The sequence below is a fragment of the Hylaeus volcanicus genome, chromosome 6 (genome assembly GCF_026283585.1).
Source record: "Hylaeus volcanicus isolate JK05 chromosome 6, UHH_iyHylVolc1.0_haploid, whole genome shotgun sequence".
In the NCBI taxonomy this organism is placed as follows: Eukaryota; Metazoa; Arthropoda; class Insecta; order Hymenoptera; family Colletidae; genus Hylaeus; species Hylaeus volcanicus.
The window spans coordinates 8,816,281-8,832,044 of NC_071981.1; the positions used below are offsets into that span (position 1 = coordinate 8,816,281).

Consider the following 15,764-nt stretch of genomic DNA (forward strand, 5'->3'; position numbering starts at 1 on the left):
TATTAAAAATTGCTAAACTTGGTTTAACTTTCTGTCGGAGAAACAAAAAATATGGTCTGTATTTATTGCTATCATTACATTCACTTTGACATCATATTCATTAACACTATTCAATATCGCCGCCGCTACCAAATACTATCCCAAACCTATTCAGACAGTATTTCCATGTGGAGAGTTTATACATTAGCAGTAATCAATATGGCCGCCACTCCCCTCCAAAAAAGCCCCAAATCTACTCACACTATATTTCCGTGTACATACTATATACATTAACTATTAATTCCTCATAGACAATAAACATGTATACATTGACAGCATTCAATATTACCGCCTCTACCAAAAGCTAACCCAAACGGGAATTAAAAAATTTTTACATCTGCGCCGCCTCCGAAAAAGGTGCATTGCATTTAATATGATGTATTTAATAATTTAACGAAATTCATTAAACGATGGTGAATAACAATGCAGTTTAAGTAAAAATTATTTCACACTTTTCATTGCGTTTTCCCATACTTTTAAGCAATTATATCTAGAGCTAGTGCGTATTCATATACATTAACTAGAAATTATTTCATGCTTTTCACTGCATTTTCCTATACTTTTAAGCAATTATATCTAGAGCTAGTGCGAATTTATATAAATTAACTAGAAATTATTTCATAATTTTCACTGTACCTTTTTTGAAGTCGGTTAAATTTTTTTTCCAAAAAATTATTTTATTAACATTACCAAATGTTGATCTTATGCTATCAGCGCTGTTGTCAGGTTGTCCTGGGCTCGGCTGTGGCGAGGATCTGGTCTGGTTGTAACACTCGCAACACAGGGCTCTAATAATTGGCGAATACTAAACGTCGGAGCTTCGTAGGTAACTCCGCGGTGACTCTATCTTTAGTGGGTACGTTCTCACTTACGCGAACTGTTTACTCAACTGGAGATACGATACACGATACCTAAATGAGACTAACGCGAGAGATTAACCCGTCCGCGACTACAGAATAATGACTGCCAAAATAAGAATACACAAAAAGCCGTCCGTGGTCGTGACCACGGGTTTATATACCCCCGATCCTCGCCTGCGCGATCGTGATTTCGAAATCTTAATTTCTACATTTCCGAATCTGAAACAAGTCGCAAGTTCGTTGGCCGATTAGTACGCAACGGCCTAACATCGCTGACGCCCGTTTGCTGACTCGCGGTTCGCATTATTCCGTTCCCGAGGAACAATTTCCGCATCGTTTATCGAGCGCATTCCTAAGGACTTATCGATCTCGCAATGTGCAATGCGAGGTCGATGAAAAGGGACACCATTCGGCAGGGCCGGATGTAACACGGGAAACTCATTTCGACGGCCCCCGGGGCGGGGACACCGGGCGGATCCCTCCGGAGTTAGTCTAGATAGCAATCTTACATGGAAGAGCTACATCGCCAGGCAGGCATAAAAAGCCAGAGCTATTTTTTGGCCCTGTAGAAGGAAGTTTGGACAAACATGGAGACTAAAACCAGCAATGGTGAAATGGCTACATAACGCCATTTTGGTACCCAACTCTGTCACGCTTCAATTGTCTGGTGGCCCGAGCTATGATGGGACACCAAGAGAAAGACATTGGACCGGGTGTTCAGATTGTCATTGTTGGACCTCACTGGTCCCTTCAGGACCACTCCGACAATGGCACTGTACGCCTTATTAAACCTGCTACCGCCGCATATAACGGCGATGGCAGAGGCTAGAAGTACAGGCTGACGACTGGACGTATGGGTAGCTGGATCAGGGGCAGGTATGGACATGCGAGCAATCCCCATATGGCGGACGACCCTCATGATGTACTCGTTCTGGGAGGAGATCGCTGTCCAGCGACTCACGTCTTCCACCACAATTACACAGTATTCTACACAAGCAGACAAGCATGGACTGAGAGTACAGTAGAGCTACTGTTCCCTGAAGGACTAGTCTGGTTCACAGACGGTGCCAAATCAGGAGCAGGAGTGGGTGCGAGTAGTGATGCGCACGAGACGAGATCGATATCGAGATTTCAGCGTATCGAGAGCTGGCGGCATAAACGACTAGTTTGTAGAAGATTGTGTCAAATATTTTATTTCATCGTGAAGAACCCACTTCCCTGTACCAACATCCAGAGCGAATTGAGGTGGTGCATTTGCACCTGGCGCCCAAGAAGCTGCGTCCTGGAGCAGTCGAACGACCAAGAGTAGACAACCTACAAGTGACGAGGAGGAACGTGTCATCCCAAGAGATAGGAATCCACGTCACAATATATATATATGTTGATGATAGTGACAGCTTGGTTGAATTGAGGGCACTACACAACACAGTAAGTGACTTCATAAACTACCAAGAACTGTATAATTCCTAGGAGTCGAAAGGGTGGTCGGCCATGTCAGAGCACTGAACGAACGAACGAAGCACGAAAGTGGGTCGAGGGTTGTCTTCGGTGACGGCGGGCACGCGGCCAGACGGAGACGGGGACCGGGGCGCAAGTCGGACCAGGCTCCCAGGGGGGAGTTGAGCTCCCCTCGGTACGGACCGGTGGCACACAGCTTTCGGCTGAGGGGTGCCGTTCGTTTCCCGAGGGATTTCCTTTTGGGAACGTGGGTGGGGTGGGGTGGAGAGTGTCGGGGCATGCCAGATCACGCCTCCGACGGCTCTCCCTTGCCGTGTGCGGTGCCCTCTTGCGCTGTCCGTAGCAGGCGTCCGGGTCATCTAGTCCGGGCGGGGTATAATCGCTTGCTGGTCGGTTGGCGCACGATCTCCAAACTAGAGGGGTACTGAGGGGCCAGGGGATCGCTCGGTCCTTTAGAGAAAGGGACGTTCGGTTCGCCTAAACTTCCCCCTTTTTTTCGAGCAGTCACACTGCAAGGGCGTTTTCTGATACCTGAATAGTGACGTGCTCCGTCGTTTGTGCGGGCGTCCGGTGTTCGAGGGTTAACCTTACGCCAATGATTACTATTGCCCTCTCACTCTATCTTGTTCATGGTCTTCGTTTCGCGGTACCGTTTGCCTAGGCCGATACCGAAAATGCGTATTTTGACCTGGTCAATATCGAAGATGCGTGCGGGTAGGGGTGTCGACCTTCCGCGCGCCAACTCAGCAGCAAGCGACTATACGAGGGCGCCGGGAACCGCTCGAATCATTCGTGATTCAATCACGTTCATTCTCAATCACGATGATTTTTCACAGTGATTCGTGATTCTTCGTGATCTTAGGTTATTAATGTATGATGTATGATGTATGTTAGTAATGTATAATGATTCTTAGGTTATATATGTATTATAATATGGTCTAAAAGCAATGTTAATATAATTTTAATACAATTTAAATTTGACTCATTTGTAGTTTCTTGAATTTTCGCTAAGTGGAGACAGTGATACACTAACGATAATAATTAACATGAACCGCTTCTGAAACAAAGCGTGAATGCAGATGAAAGTTAAATATATCAGAGTGCGTGAAGGAATAAATGCAAAATTTAAAGAATATCTTCACAGAAACGGATGGATGAGAGAAAACTAGATTTGAATAACGCGCGCGGAATGGTAGGCAGAAGTATGAAAGGTACGGAAGGATGTGAGCTGTACGATTAATAAGCGATAAGTCAAAGATTGTGAATCACATAGTAGTGAGACAAGGTGCTGTAACTCTACCTTATCACTGAAATAAAGATGCTAAATACGCTAAATACGCTTCTGAAACGCCATCTGTCAGATCACGGTCGTGATCGAAGTTTAATCACGACTGCGATCGTGATTGTGTGATAACCGTGAAAAATCATTGTTAGTGATTCTTCACGTCATCCCTAATCCTAACTGGAGTGTGAACTGTGAGAGAGAAGCCGGTCCGAGGGAGATGCAAGATGAGTGGTTCCGGTGGTACTATCCTATAGCAAATTTATGTGTGGAGGGAGAACAGACTCTCTTTGTTTGCTTTTCGCGGCATTAGCAATTATTTGATGAATAAAAAAAAATATTCGTACAGATTTGAACTTTATTTCCTTTTTATTTATATATATAAAACGATAGAAACATTAATAATAATGACATAATAATGAAATAGTATACATAATTTTTCATACCATAATTTAGATCATACAAATATATACAATTTGGTATAGAGCTAAATTTTATTATTTGTCACAATTCAATTTATATTGTATTTAGCCAATTGAAAGTAACTCATTCGACAATGCTCAGCGATGCTCGGGTAGGTTATGTTCCCCCTCTACAAATAAATTTGCTATAGGATAATACCGCAACTACCCATTTTGCATTTCTCTCGGACCTCCGTCGCCTCTACTTCTCCCTACAGGAGTTCACACTCCAGTTAGGATAGAGCTCAATGGGAAGCCCATACCTACGGCACCTGGAATGGGGACATCTGGCGGCTCTCTCCGCCCGGGGTCTTACAGAGTAGACAGTGAGACAGTGATTTGAAATTTATTATTTCTCTTATTATTTCTACAACACCGGTTCGTAAAGAAACCAGCTATTATTGCAAGAATTGTAATGTCGCGTTATGTGCAGTTCCTTGCTTTGAATTATACCATCCATAGAAATAATAAATTTCAAATACCCTTAAATCAAAGCTTTGTTTTATTATATACCCTTTCCAAAATCACCGCCTTTCCGAATTAAAGTTCTTAATCTAATAATGGAGCACGCGAGATATGTCGTCCGTGACATCGTACGACCGGTACCGCGGCGCGGTATAATACGTTTGTGATCTTATACAAATAGTATGGTTGTCGCGGGATAACACGTTCGTGAGAACAAACCGGTTAAACCATGTCGTCACACCTATGGTCGGAACCTCCACTTATTTATTTTATCGAAAATAAACAAAATGGCAGCGTTTCTTGTGAAAGAGAGAACAAAAAAACACTTTTTTTGTACTGTAAATCAGGTGAAATTGTAAGTAAAAATCAAAATATCAACTACTTGGAGGTTCCGACGATAGGTGTGACGACATAGTTTAATAAACTTTTTCGATTTTCTGTTTCAGATTACTAGGAGAGCCAAAATCACTTGCGCCAGCGGATAACTTTTTTTTTACACGCATGCATATTATTTTATAAATAAATGACGAAATATTTTTTACCAAAAAAAAAATTTTTTATTTACTATCCTTAATCATACCTATAAGGGGAAAAAACGTTCATTCAATTTTATGGAATAGTTCCTGAGAAAAAAATTATTGAAAATGTGCTTTTTTTGTGCGTTCACAGTGAAATGCTCCTCTTAAACGTTGTCCTCAGACGTTGTGGAAATTTTGTTACAAACAAGAACCTGTTGTTATATTCTAAAATGAGTTCTGTCTATTCTTATTTATGAATAATAGTCGCGGTTTTCTATCGTTGGGCCATAGTTGGCCCACTGAGGTTTTGTTATGTACAGTATATTGAACTTTATTCATTGATTATTCATCAAATTTGTCTACTTTAATTTCAGAAAGCAAAAATGAAAACACATGAAAAGCTTTGTTGCCGGCACAACGACCGGGCGAGTCTTTCGACTCTTGTTTCTTTTAATTTTTAATCGATGTGATGCTGGGAGGGCACCGTTGTCACCAGACAGTTAATTTTTGTTATCCATTACGTTATTTTATGTTACGCATTGACATTTACAGTAAAGCTATAAAAGCTAACAAATAATGATTGAAAATTACGTGCATGAAGCCAGTCAAAATACCAGCGTAATGCCAGCGAATTACGAATATAATTCGCAACACGAGTGTTTTATTCTTTTGAGTTAAAGGTGAAATGACTGTTATATGTATATTGTGTGCAGTTGCATGGCGTCTTCCAGTCCGTTTGGTGATCCGTTCTAATGTAAAGCAGGTAAGTAGTAATTTAATATGGTACAACAGTAATGCGTATTGTTTTATTGCATTCTATTTAATATACATTTTTAGCTCATGTGAATTTTTGTTCTTAACAACGACGATTGTAAAACAAAAAACTGATCGACGAAGGCGATGGTAGGAAGCGACGAGGCACTAATGCAGTTGAACGCGTGCATTTATCACGATTAGACGCGCTTCGTATATAATATTTGTTCTATTTTATTTTTACATAATGTACAAAGTAATCGAGTTTGAAGCAACTGAAGATGGTGACAATGGAAGTGTTGGTGTTGTACGATCGGAGTGGCTTACGTCTTTAAACAAAGAATGCATGTGGCCTCCATATAAATTAATGGCAAAATTTAATAAAGCTTTACAAGGGGGGATAATGCCCGTTAATGAACGTTACACATCCAAAAGTTGAATAAAAGACTAACATTACAAAATTTCAAATTCAAATAAAATATTTTTCAAATATACAAATTAGTTTTTATTTCAATTAAGGTATAAATCTCATATGTAAAAGAAATAATCTCGAAAAATCATTCTGAAAGCTGTTTTATTGAAGTGTAGTAGAGCCAATTGTCTGCTTACTGTTGGTTTATTGTAGCTAGTCAAGAGTTGGCCCTACGGAAAGAAATTTTCAGTTGGGCCTTTATATTGAAAGTAACGTGGGGCCTAGATTGGGTGTGATCGTTGGCTCAGTTGAAGAAAAGGGCGACAATCCTAACCGTTGGCCAACCGATATCACGTCAATGGCCCATCAAAATGCCAACAATAATTGCTACTAGGGTAATGCCTTGGTAAGGCTGGACTACACTAAGCTCAGGCTTATAGTCGGGTCGAGTCACTGGGCATTGGCATAATGGAAGGAACTTAGTCAGACTGGGACCAAGGGAATAATCCCACTTGCCCTAGATGCGGGGAGATAGATGGAATCCTCCTGCATGCGATTACACGGTGTAAGGTGCCAAAGGACTCCAGAGCGAGGGTCCTCGGAGCCCAACAATTGAAATCCACCAATTTAAAGGGGTTAGAGATTGGCAGAGTCCTAAGTTTTACGAATGTAGTTGGCCTCTCCCTATTTGTTACGTAATGCCTGCACGTACGGGCCCGAGTACAATGGTCCACTGACCTGAGTGTTTGGAATGGCTACTCGCTTTACATACTACTAAATAACATGTTGTCAGTTAAATTTTGTGTATAAAATGTGCTAAGTTAGTGGATGTGGAATGTATTGCACAACATGAAAGTAACAAAACATGTTTTGTTGATCAAAGGACCTATATCTATACATTTTAAGGTAAAGGACATTTGTTAATATCTGAGTACTGTTTATGATCGTCTGAAACAATATGAAGTATTAATTATACTGGTTTGCAAAATAAAAAAATTAAAATTTACATTTAGTGCCACTATTTTTTTCTTATGTATTTTGGCATGCTAATCTTGAAAATCGTAATGAAAAATTTTTGTATGGATAGGTTTTCGAGATATGAATTTTTTTTCGATTTTTTCTGACATACGTTCACATTTTAGGCCATATCTTGAGTTAGAAAGGTCCGATTGAGTCACGAAAGATACCATATTAAAGGTAATTGAATTTCCAACAATTGCTTCTAACAGTGTTTTCCAATCGGTTCAATAGTTTAAGTGTTATGGATCAAAATATATGAAAAACTTCGACTTTTTGGGTTAAAATAGAACACGAAAATTTCTTCTACCTCCATGTAAAACTAGAAATCGTCGAATTATGTCGAGTTTCTTGTTGTTTACGTATAGATCGCACTTTTACAAAGAAAACAAGCTTTTGGTGAAGAAAATCTATGGATAAATACCGGAATATTGAACAATTAAGTAAAGATAAAAAGTTCCAATTTTACTCTGTTTTTGTATTTTTCTCCTATTTATATAGGAAACGTTTATTTAATTTATTTCGTTCATTTTTATTATTGAATTTCAATATTATATGAGATGATTAGAAATAATTTTAATTTTAGTTAATTAATAATTATCTAACAAGGGGAGGCCGCGTACTGAGAGTCTATTTATAGTCTGAGAGAATATTTATTCCTCTAAAATTACACTAAATTTACCGACAGTTTTGGTTTTTGTTTAAAAATTTTGCAATATTTTCCAGGAAACTTTCTTTTACTTATGCTAGAAACAATGCTGTAAACAATGCTACTCAAAAGTAAGTGAATAAAACGATGTTGTTTAATCATAATTAATATTTATAAAATACATATTAAATAATGCATGTACAAAATAAAATAACAATATACGAAATAATACACAATAAAATGTTTTCTTTGTAACAATGCGATCTACAAGGTGTCCCGAAAATGTTGTAACACCTTGAAAGGGGTGGTTCGGGAGGTGATTTGAAACAACTTTTTCCTTAGCGAAAATGTTGTCCGAGACTTCGTTAAGCAGATATTAACAAAAAACCCCGACCAATAAGAGTACGCGTATACTGTTGGAGCGGCCGCGGTAGCGTATGAGCGCGGCCGCCTAGCGCGTAGCCTTCGCTACCGCGGTCGCTCCACCAGCATCCTCGCGCTCTGATTGGTCGGGGTTTTCTCTTAATATCTCCTTAACGAAGTCTTGGACAACATTTTCGCTAAGGAAAAAGTTGTTTCAAATCACCTCCCGAACCACCCATTTCAAGGTGTTACAACATTTTTCGGACACCCTGTATACACTTTCCATGGAAATACTTTCTGGTGGGCATTACATTTTGTAGTTGGACCTAAGTCTGTTGATAAACGAAATAAATTTGCCGTTCATCTTTTGTCTTATTGTTAATTAATTATGACTTAGCTAGTGGTTTGTCGGAACATTATTTAATGCCTTTATGTTGGCCTTGTTTTATGCAAATATTTCTCATTGCCACTCTTAATTCCACTTTAACCTTATTAAAAAGGTTTTGCAAGAAAAATTTTCTAATATATACAGACTTAAGCTCTTCCTTGTTTTTGCTGTCTCTTCTTCTTTGTTTGCTATCTTATTGCCTCTAAAATACCTGAACTGTGTGGAACCTGCAAAAAATGTACTTGGTGTTTTATTCTTCAAATATTATAATACACTTTCCTAATCAGAAATATAGTTGTACTTATAATTGTTCTTGAAAGCTTTGACATTTTATATGAAATGTTCTTATGTAGTTTTGTTTGTTTTTTTTCTGGAACGTTATGGCCGTTTATTAGTGTTGCCAGTTTAGCTGCATGGATTTTGGCACGATCCAACGGAATTATTTTTATCCACGCGTTGCATGAAAGGGTCAAGTGTAAATACACAGATATAAATGCGTCGGTCTATTTCTTGAAACACAATCGTCCCTGATGTGGTGCATTTTCAATTACGTCACGCCATGTTTGAAATCGAAAAATGTAAGTAATGTCATATTCGTGAATAGGACAGCAAGACATTTTACAAGGAAAGTAGGATATACATGTAATACTACTATATTGGTAACTGAGAGAGAGCCAGAGAGGTTCCGTTCCAACATGACGGTTAGGGAATATATCTTCCTCTCTTTCTAAGTGTGCTCTGAATGATATGCACATGCGTCAAACTGATCGGCTCTGCCAATAGGAAAATCGATTACGAGGTATGGCTCACACTTTTAGCAATTATAACCTGTTACTGCTTCAAAACAAAAAGACGATTATCATTTATTTGAATTTTACTTTCTTATTGGCTCAGACGGTCAATTGGATTCTCTGGTTGGTCGGGGTTTTCTTGTTAATATCTCCTTAACGAAGCCTCGGACAACATTTTCGCTAAGGAAAAAGTTGTTTCAAATCACCTCCTGAACCACCCCTTTCAAAATGTTACAACATTTTTGGGACACCCTGATAAGGCCACCTACATATCTCCTTAAATTGTGGGGCTACACAAAATATTTTGTGTACTATTTGAATGGTTCAAAGAAACCATTATATTGCAAACAATGTTTTTTTCCAAAGGTCATTTTTTTCGGAGTTATCAAGATCATAAATTGTAGATATAAGGAATGTACTAAATGAGTCGAAGGTAACTCAAGAAGAGGTTTAAGACTACAAAAAGTTTAAGACTAGAAGAAGTTACTTTGATTTCTTTCTCAAAATAATAGTTTCATCAACAATTGCTTGTAAAATTTAAACTATTGAGGTATAAACAAAACGAAAAGCGGTACAAACAGGTACAAACGATTCTAAAGAATAAGGAGAAACAGATTTCAAAAATCTCAATGTCAGGTGCTGACCATTTTTTGTATTTTTTTTAATTATTAATTGATAATCAAGTAGAAACGAAATGCTGTCATTTTCTATAAAAAAAAAATTAATTTTTGAAAAGTCGGGTGCCAGGTTCACATAGCTAAAACTTTCTACGGATTTCGGGTTGGATTGTTGAGACTTAAAACTGCGAATTTCGGGTTGGATTGTTGAGACTTAAAACTGCGAATTTCGGTTTTAATCGAAACTGAAACTCGAACCCTTTTATACACGGTGGGCCACAGTCGTCGACATACCAGGTTTGGTTGTCTGTTCATTCATTAGTGATGTTATTCGATGTTGTATATCGATAGACTAATTATTCAAGCCACGGTAAGTACTGCTATCTATTAGCAACGTGCTAATCACGTGTACGTATCTCATTCGGATAATTTCCGTGGCCTAGTTTACGATGGAAATCAATTTTAAAATCAACATGCATATAAAGTCTCAGATGCTGTTACAAAAGAGACTTCCATCCTTCATTGACTCACATCAGTCATACACTAAAGGAAAGTTCGCGAAATAGATAAAACGTAATTCAATTTCATCGTATAACTGTTAGTGCATATATATTTTCATATATATATTTTGTATATATTTTTGTGGAAGTTATTAATTTGATTGGAATTCCAAAATTATTTATAAAAGTGATTACTGTATACACGTGATTGAATAATCACAACGAAAATAATGTTTACATATTTTCTGTTGTAAATGATAGAACACTTTATAATTACAAACTTATTTAATAGAAATAAAGAAATATTAGTTGAAGTACATATACATAAACTGCGTGAGAGCTCACGTGCGACTAACCGTCTTTCTTTTCGATTCGGAGGACCGCGATGACATCGACGTCAATCGTTCGTCGATCGTATTAATTGTGATTATCGACCATCATTTTCTACTAATAGAATTACGGAACAGTCGTAGATAAGAAAATAAAATAAAAAAATTGCGGAGAATTCCATGTGAAATGTACTACTTAAATATAAATCTTATAAGTCCCATACAATTTTAACCCTACAATGCACGTTGTATGCGCATACTACAAAACTCGTACATGATTTTCTGTTAGCAAGACTGCTTCACACTTGGCGTCACTCGCGAACTTTATGCATGTTTTATGCATATACATTCAAATGTACTTACATCACTGCACATTTTGTATTTTGAAATTATAAATGAGTAATAATAGTAAATGTAACTAGGTATGCGATGCATTTATGAATGACTCAATGGCGCACTCTAAGGTTAATTGTCTAATCTTAAAATTATCTCAAGTGGAGTGTTTTGACCCAACGTCAAAATTGAGTAGTGCTATGAGAATTATTTTATATAAACGAAAAGTCTTTACAGATTTAACGAAACTTGTAGTGTAAATAGTAAATATGAGGTAATACGTTTAATTAAGTTAGGTACTTCAATTTTCTTACTTTGCCATGACAAAAAGAGTTCATGCTCTCTTAACATTTCAAGGAACAAATTTTTTAAAGCGACGAAAACTTTATTTAACTTTTTATTTGATTACGTCTTATTCATTTTATAGTGATAGTACATTTCAATAAGCACAACAAATTTTAGAAAAAACTATAAACATGCACACAACAAATAATATCTATTATGGTTCCTTACATTTTTTACAAATATTAAGAGTTCGAAACTTAATACAATTTTAAACAAATATTTACAATGGGTGTAGAAAGTATTCGTGCACCGAACAACTTCTAAAAAAAACTATAAAATTGTAATTTATTAACTTGTATATACACTTTTTGCATTTTTTTGTTAATTTCATAAATTATATTAACTAGTAAATGTTGCTTGAACTATATCTATCTTAGAGACTTTCGAGAATATGTAAAATATCATTGATTATAAAAAAAGAAGTTAAGAAATTACAATTTCACACAAAAGTTTTTTGGGAAATTGATCGGTGTACGAATACACTCTATACCCACTGTATTTTCTACGATAGACTTTCAAAATAAGGATGTTAATGATTTCTTGAAATATACAGGATGTCCCAAAAATGTTGTAACACATTGAAAGAGGTGGTTCGGGAGGTGATTTGAAACAACTTTTTCCTTAGCGAAAATGTTGTCTGAGGCTTCGTTGAGGAGATATTAAAGGAAAACAATGACCAATCAGAGCGCGAGTATGGCGGTGGAGCGGCCGCGGTAGCGTATGAGCGCGGCCGCCTAGCGCGTAGCCTTCGCTACCGCGGTCGCTCCAACGGTATACGCGCGCTCTGATTGGTCGGGGTTTTTTGTTAATATCGCCTTAACGAAACCTCGTACACCATTTTCGCTTAGGAACAAGTTGTTTCAAATCACCTCCCGAACCACCTCTTTCAAGGACCTCCAACATTTTTGGGACACCCTGTATATGTACATAATATAATAATACAGGGTGTCCCAAAAATGTTGTAACACCTTGAACTCCAAAGCCTGATTTTGCAATTTCAGCCTTAAAACTCTATAAACAATAACAGTACGTTATTTTTTTTCTTGTAGAAGAAATTTGTTTACATATACTTTTTCTAACACCCTGTATGTGGTGAAAAAACACAATATAACTAATAATACATAGTACGTTTTTAAGTTTATACAACAATTGAGACTGACTGTATTTTACACACCTAGCATTTTCTTCGTCAAGTATTAACGACATTTTTCGAATAATCACATAAATTTTAAACATTAGAAATAACCTTTTAATGTTTATTCGCATGTTATCGCCGTCATAACCGATCTAGAACTAAATTATCAAAATCTCTTTGTAAACTTCTAATTTATGTTATAAATACCACATAAATCTTACTTTTGTTAGATAAGAAGCTTCCAAGCAAAACTCAAAATGTGCATTTTTTATTTTTCATTGCGGTGATTGTTCATTTACCTGGGTCGAGGTTTGTACCGTTAAGAGCTAATACAAACTATGTACGAATCGTCTATTTCAAAATAAATTCCAGATATCATAAATCCAAAAAAAGCTGAATAAACAAACAAGAACTCGATAAAGCGAATAAAAATATACACTATATATGTACATATATTCTGAATGTTTAATTCACAGAATGTGTGAACGCGCCCATATAGTAACTAAAGCGTCGAACAGGAACTGAACGTAAGTCGGTAACGTAATTAACAAGTGACAATGAAGAACAAAGCAAAAACTTTCCATGGTAAATGAAAACGGATTTCGCTTCATACGAACGCTCCACTTCTCAAACGTTTATTAAAATCAATGATATATTCTGTATATTGTTTTCCATAATATTTTAGTTTACGAAGATTACTAAGCCGGTCTAAAATTAGTGGCACACGCAAGAAACGATCGATTAGATAACAAAGGTAACAAAGTCTAGAACTACCTAACGTTAACGAGAAAATGTCATGGACGCGTTACAGGTCAATCTATAAACATACACTTTTAAACAATTAACGTAAAGTTTGGAACAAAAATGACCAAAATTTAGTTTTAACTAATAATTACAAAATTTAAAATGAAATATATTAAGAAGTGAAAAGAAAATTAATTAATGACTGAAATATTTCGATATTCGTTCAACGTTAATATTAATAATGTTTATTTAAAATTACATAGAGTATATACTTTATAAACAGGATTTTATAAACTATGTCATTCTGACATAGTTTGACGAGCAATATGTAGTGAAGACGTAAACAACGTATATATTCAACGTATATTCATTAACTAATTATGTCTGAGAAACAGGGTTTTTTGCTAAAAAGAGATAAAAATGTTAATTCTGATGTTGAGGTAGCAAGGAAAATAAATCTGGATAGAATTAGTGAATCTTCCGAAGTTACAAAAGTAAGTACACATTACGACAAATGTTAGAGTGTGTACTTCCTAAATGTCTATTTTATTTATAAACCCTGCTTATAAAGTATATACTCTATGTAATTTTAAATAAACATTATTAATATTAACGTTGAACGAATATCGAAATATTTCAGTCATTAATTAATTTTCTTTTCATTTCTTAATATATTTCATTTTAAATTTTATAATTATTACTTTAAACGAAATTTTAGTTTTGTAGAAATTGTCATTACTATCAGTTGCTTAAGCAACTGTAGTAATTACTTTTACGTTATCGGACAAATGAACCAATTTCGTATCTCCGTACACTTAGCGGTATAAGTATATTTTATAATACTATGACTGGGTTCACGTAATATAACGTCAACGATTGAAGTATAAACGAGTTCTGAACTACTAAATCCACCCAACAAGTTAAGACTCTTTATTTTCGAGCGCAAACGTATAGTGACTCACGCACAACAATAGATCGATGTTGGACATTAAAATGGTTAAATATTTCGTATACAGGGTGTCCCAAAAATGTTGTAAACACATTGAAAGAGGTGGTTCGGGAGGTGATTTGAAACAACTTTTTCCTTAGCGAAAATGTTGTCCGAGGTTTCGTAAGGGAGATATTAACAGAAAACCCCGACCAATCAGAGCGCGAGGATGCTGGTGGAGCGGCCGCGGTAGCGAAGGCTACGCGTTAAGCGGTCGCGCTCGTACGTAAACAAGTGACTCGACATGCATCGAAGGACATTCGCTACCGCGGCCGCTCCAACGGTATACGCGCGCTCTGATTGGTCGGGGTTTTACTGTTAATATCTTCTTAACGAAGCCCCAGCCGACATTTTGTTTCAATAGTTGTTTTAAATCACCCCCCGAACCACCCGTTGCAAGAACTTCCAACATTTGTAGGACACCCTGTATGTAATACTACATTCATGCAATTAAAAGTCTTCAAAGAAATCATTTTGGCAGTTATTTCATCGTTGCTATCAGATAAGTAACAAACTGAAACGTTTATTCGAAATTAACGTTACACAATCAATCCCATCGTTTCTCTAACTTCAAACAAAAGAAATTTGATGTTTCGAATCGTTCTATCTGATTTCAATTTCAAATGAGATTTGTATAGTTGTATCGAAGGCCACGTGTGAACGTTGAGCAAGGGCATCGTGCGCACAAAACCACGGAAAACAAAGAGAAAAAAAAGCACAGAACGCGTGCCTTGTATGTATACTTGAGTAAGTACTTACTCAGCCATGGTGTTCGTCATATTGATCATCTCTCGCCTTCTTCGAAACAACGGTTTTCAAGTAAAATAAAATATGTACAATTTACGTATATATGTATATATATCACAGCTGTCGATATCACAATATCATAATCACTACACGACGAATCATCGCTCTTCCCTTTTTCTTTCCTCGCAGCTCTGTTTTCTCGCCGTCTTCGTTACTTCTGGTTACCCTCTTTCCCCCTAATAGCGATCACAGGAATTACGCGCTACTTTCTGTAAACGGCAACTTATCACTCGGGAAATGTTCGTGAAAATTCTTGAAGCTCCGATCGTGTGTCCTGACTCGTAGAATCCAACGAACGTCTTCTTCCATGGACAACAGAGATTTCACGTACTGTTCTTCTCGTGTTTTGGTTTCTCTTTGGTTAACTTTTCGCGAACAGGGGTTTCATCGATGAAAGTTTGATCGACATGTTAGATCATGATTAAAGTATTTGAGGACGTGAGCGTAGAGATGAAAACGACACTGTTCGCGCCAGTACCGTCGCGCTTGACGCCCGCGGAGCGAATATAC

General features: G+C 37.0%; 1 protein-coding gene across 2 annotated transcripts in view; it reads right to left on the minus strand.

Moving 5' to 3' along the window:
• Positions 1–15,764, minus strand: part of LOC128879023 (facilitated trehalose transporter Tret1-like) — a 44,680-nt gene that overhangs the window by 10,650 nt on the left and 18,266 nt on the right. Inside the window, exon 1 of one of the 2 annotated variants that reach the window (XM_054127803.1) lies at positions 15,207–15,756. The exons of the other annotated variant lie outside the window; for it this stretch is intronic. Within the exon in view, the coding sequence (XP_053983778.1) occupies positions 15,207–15,235 (29 nt within the window). The 5' untranslated portion in view covers positions 15,236–15,756. Of the gene's footprint in view, positions 1–15,206; positions 15,757–15,764 lie in introns of those variants that run through there. 2 annotated transcript variants of the gene reach the window in all.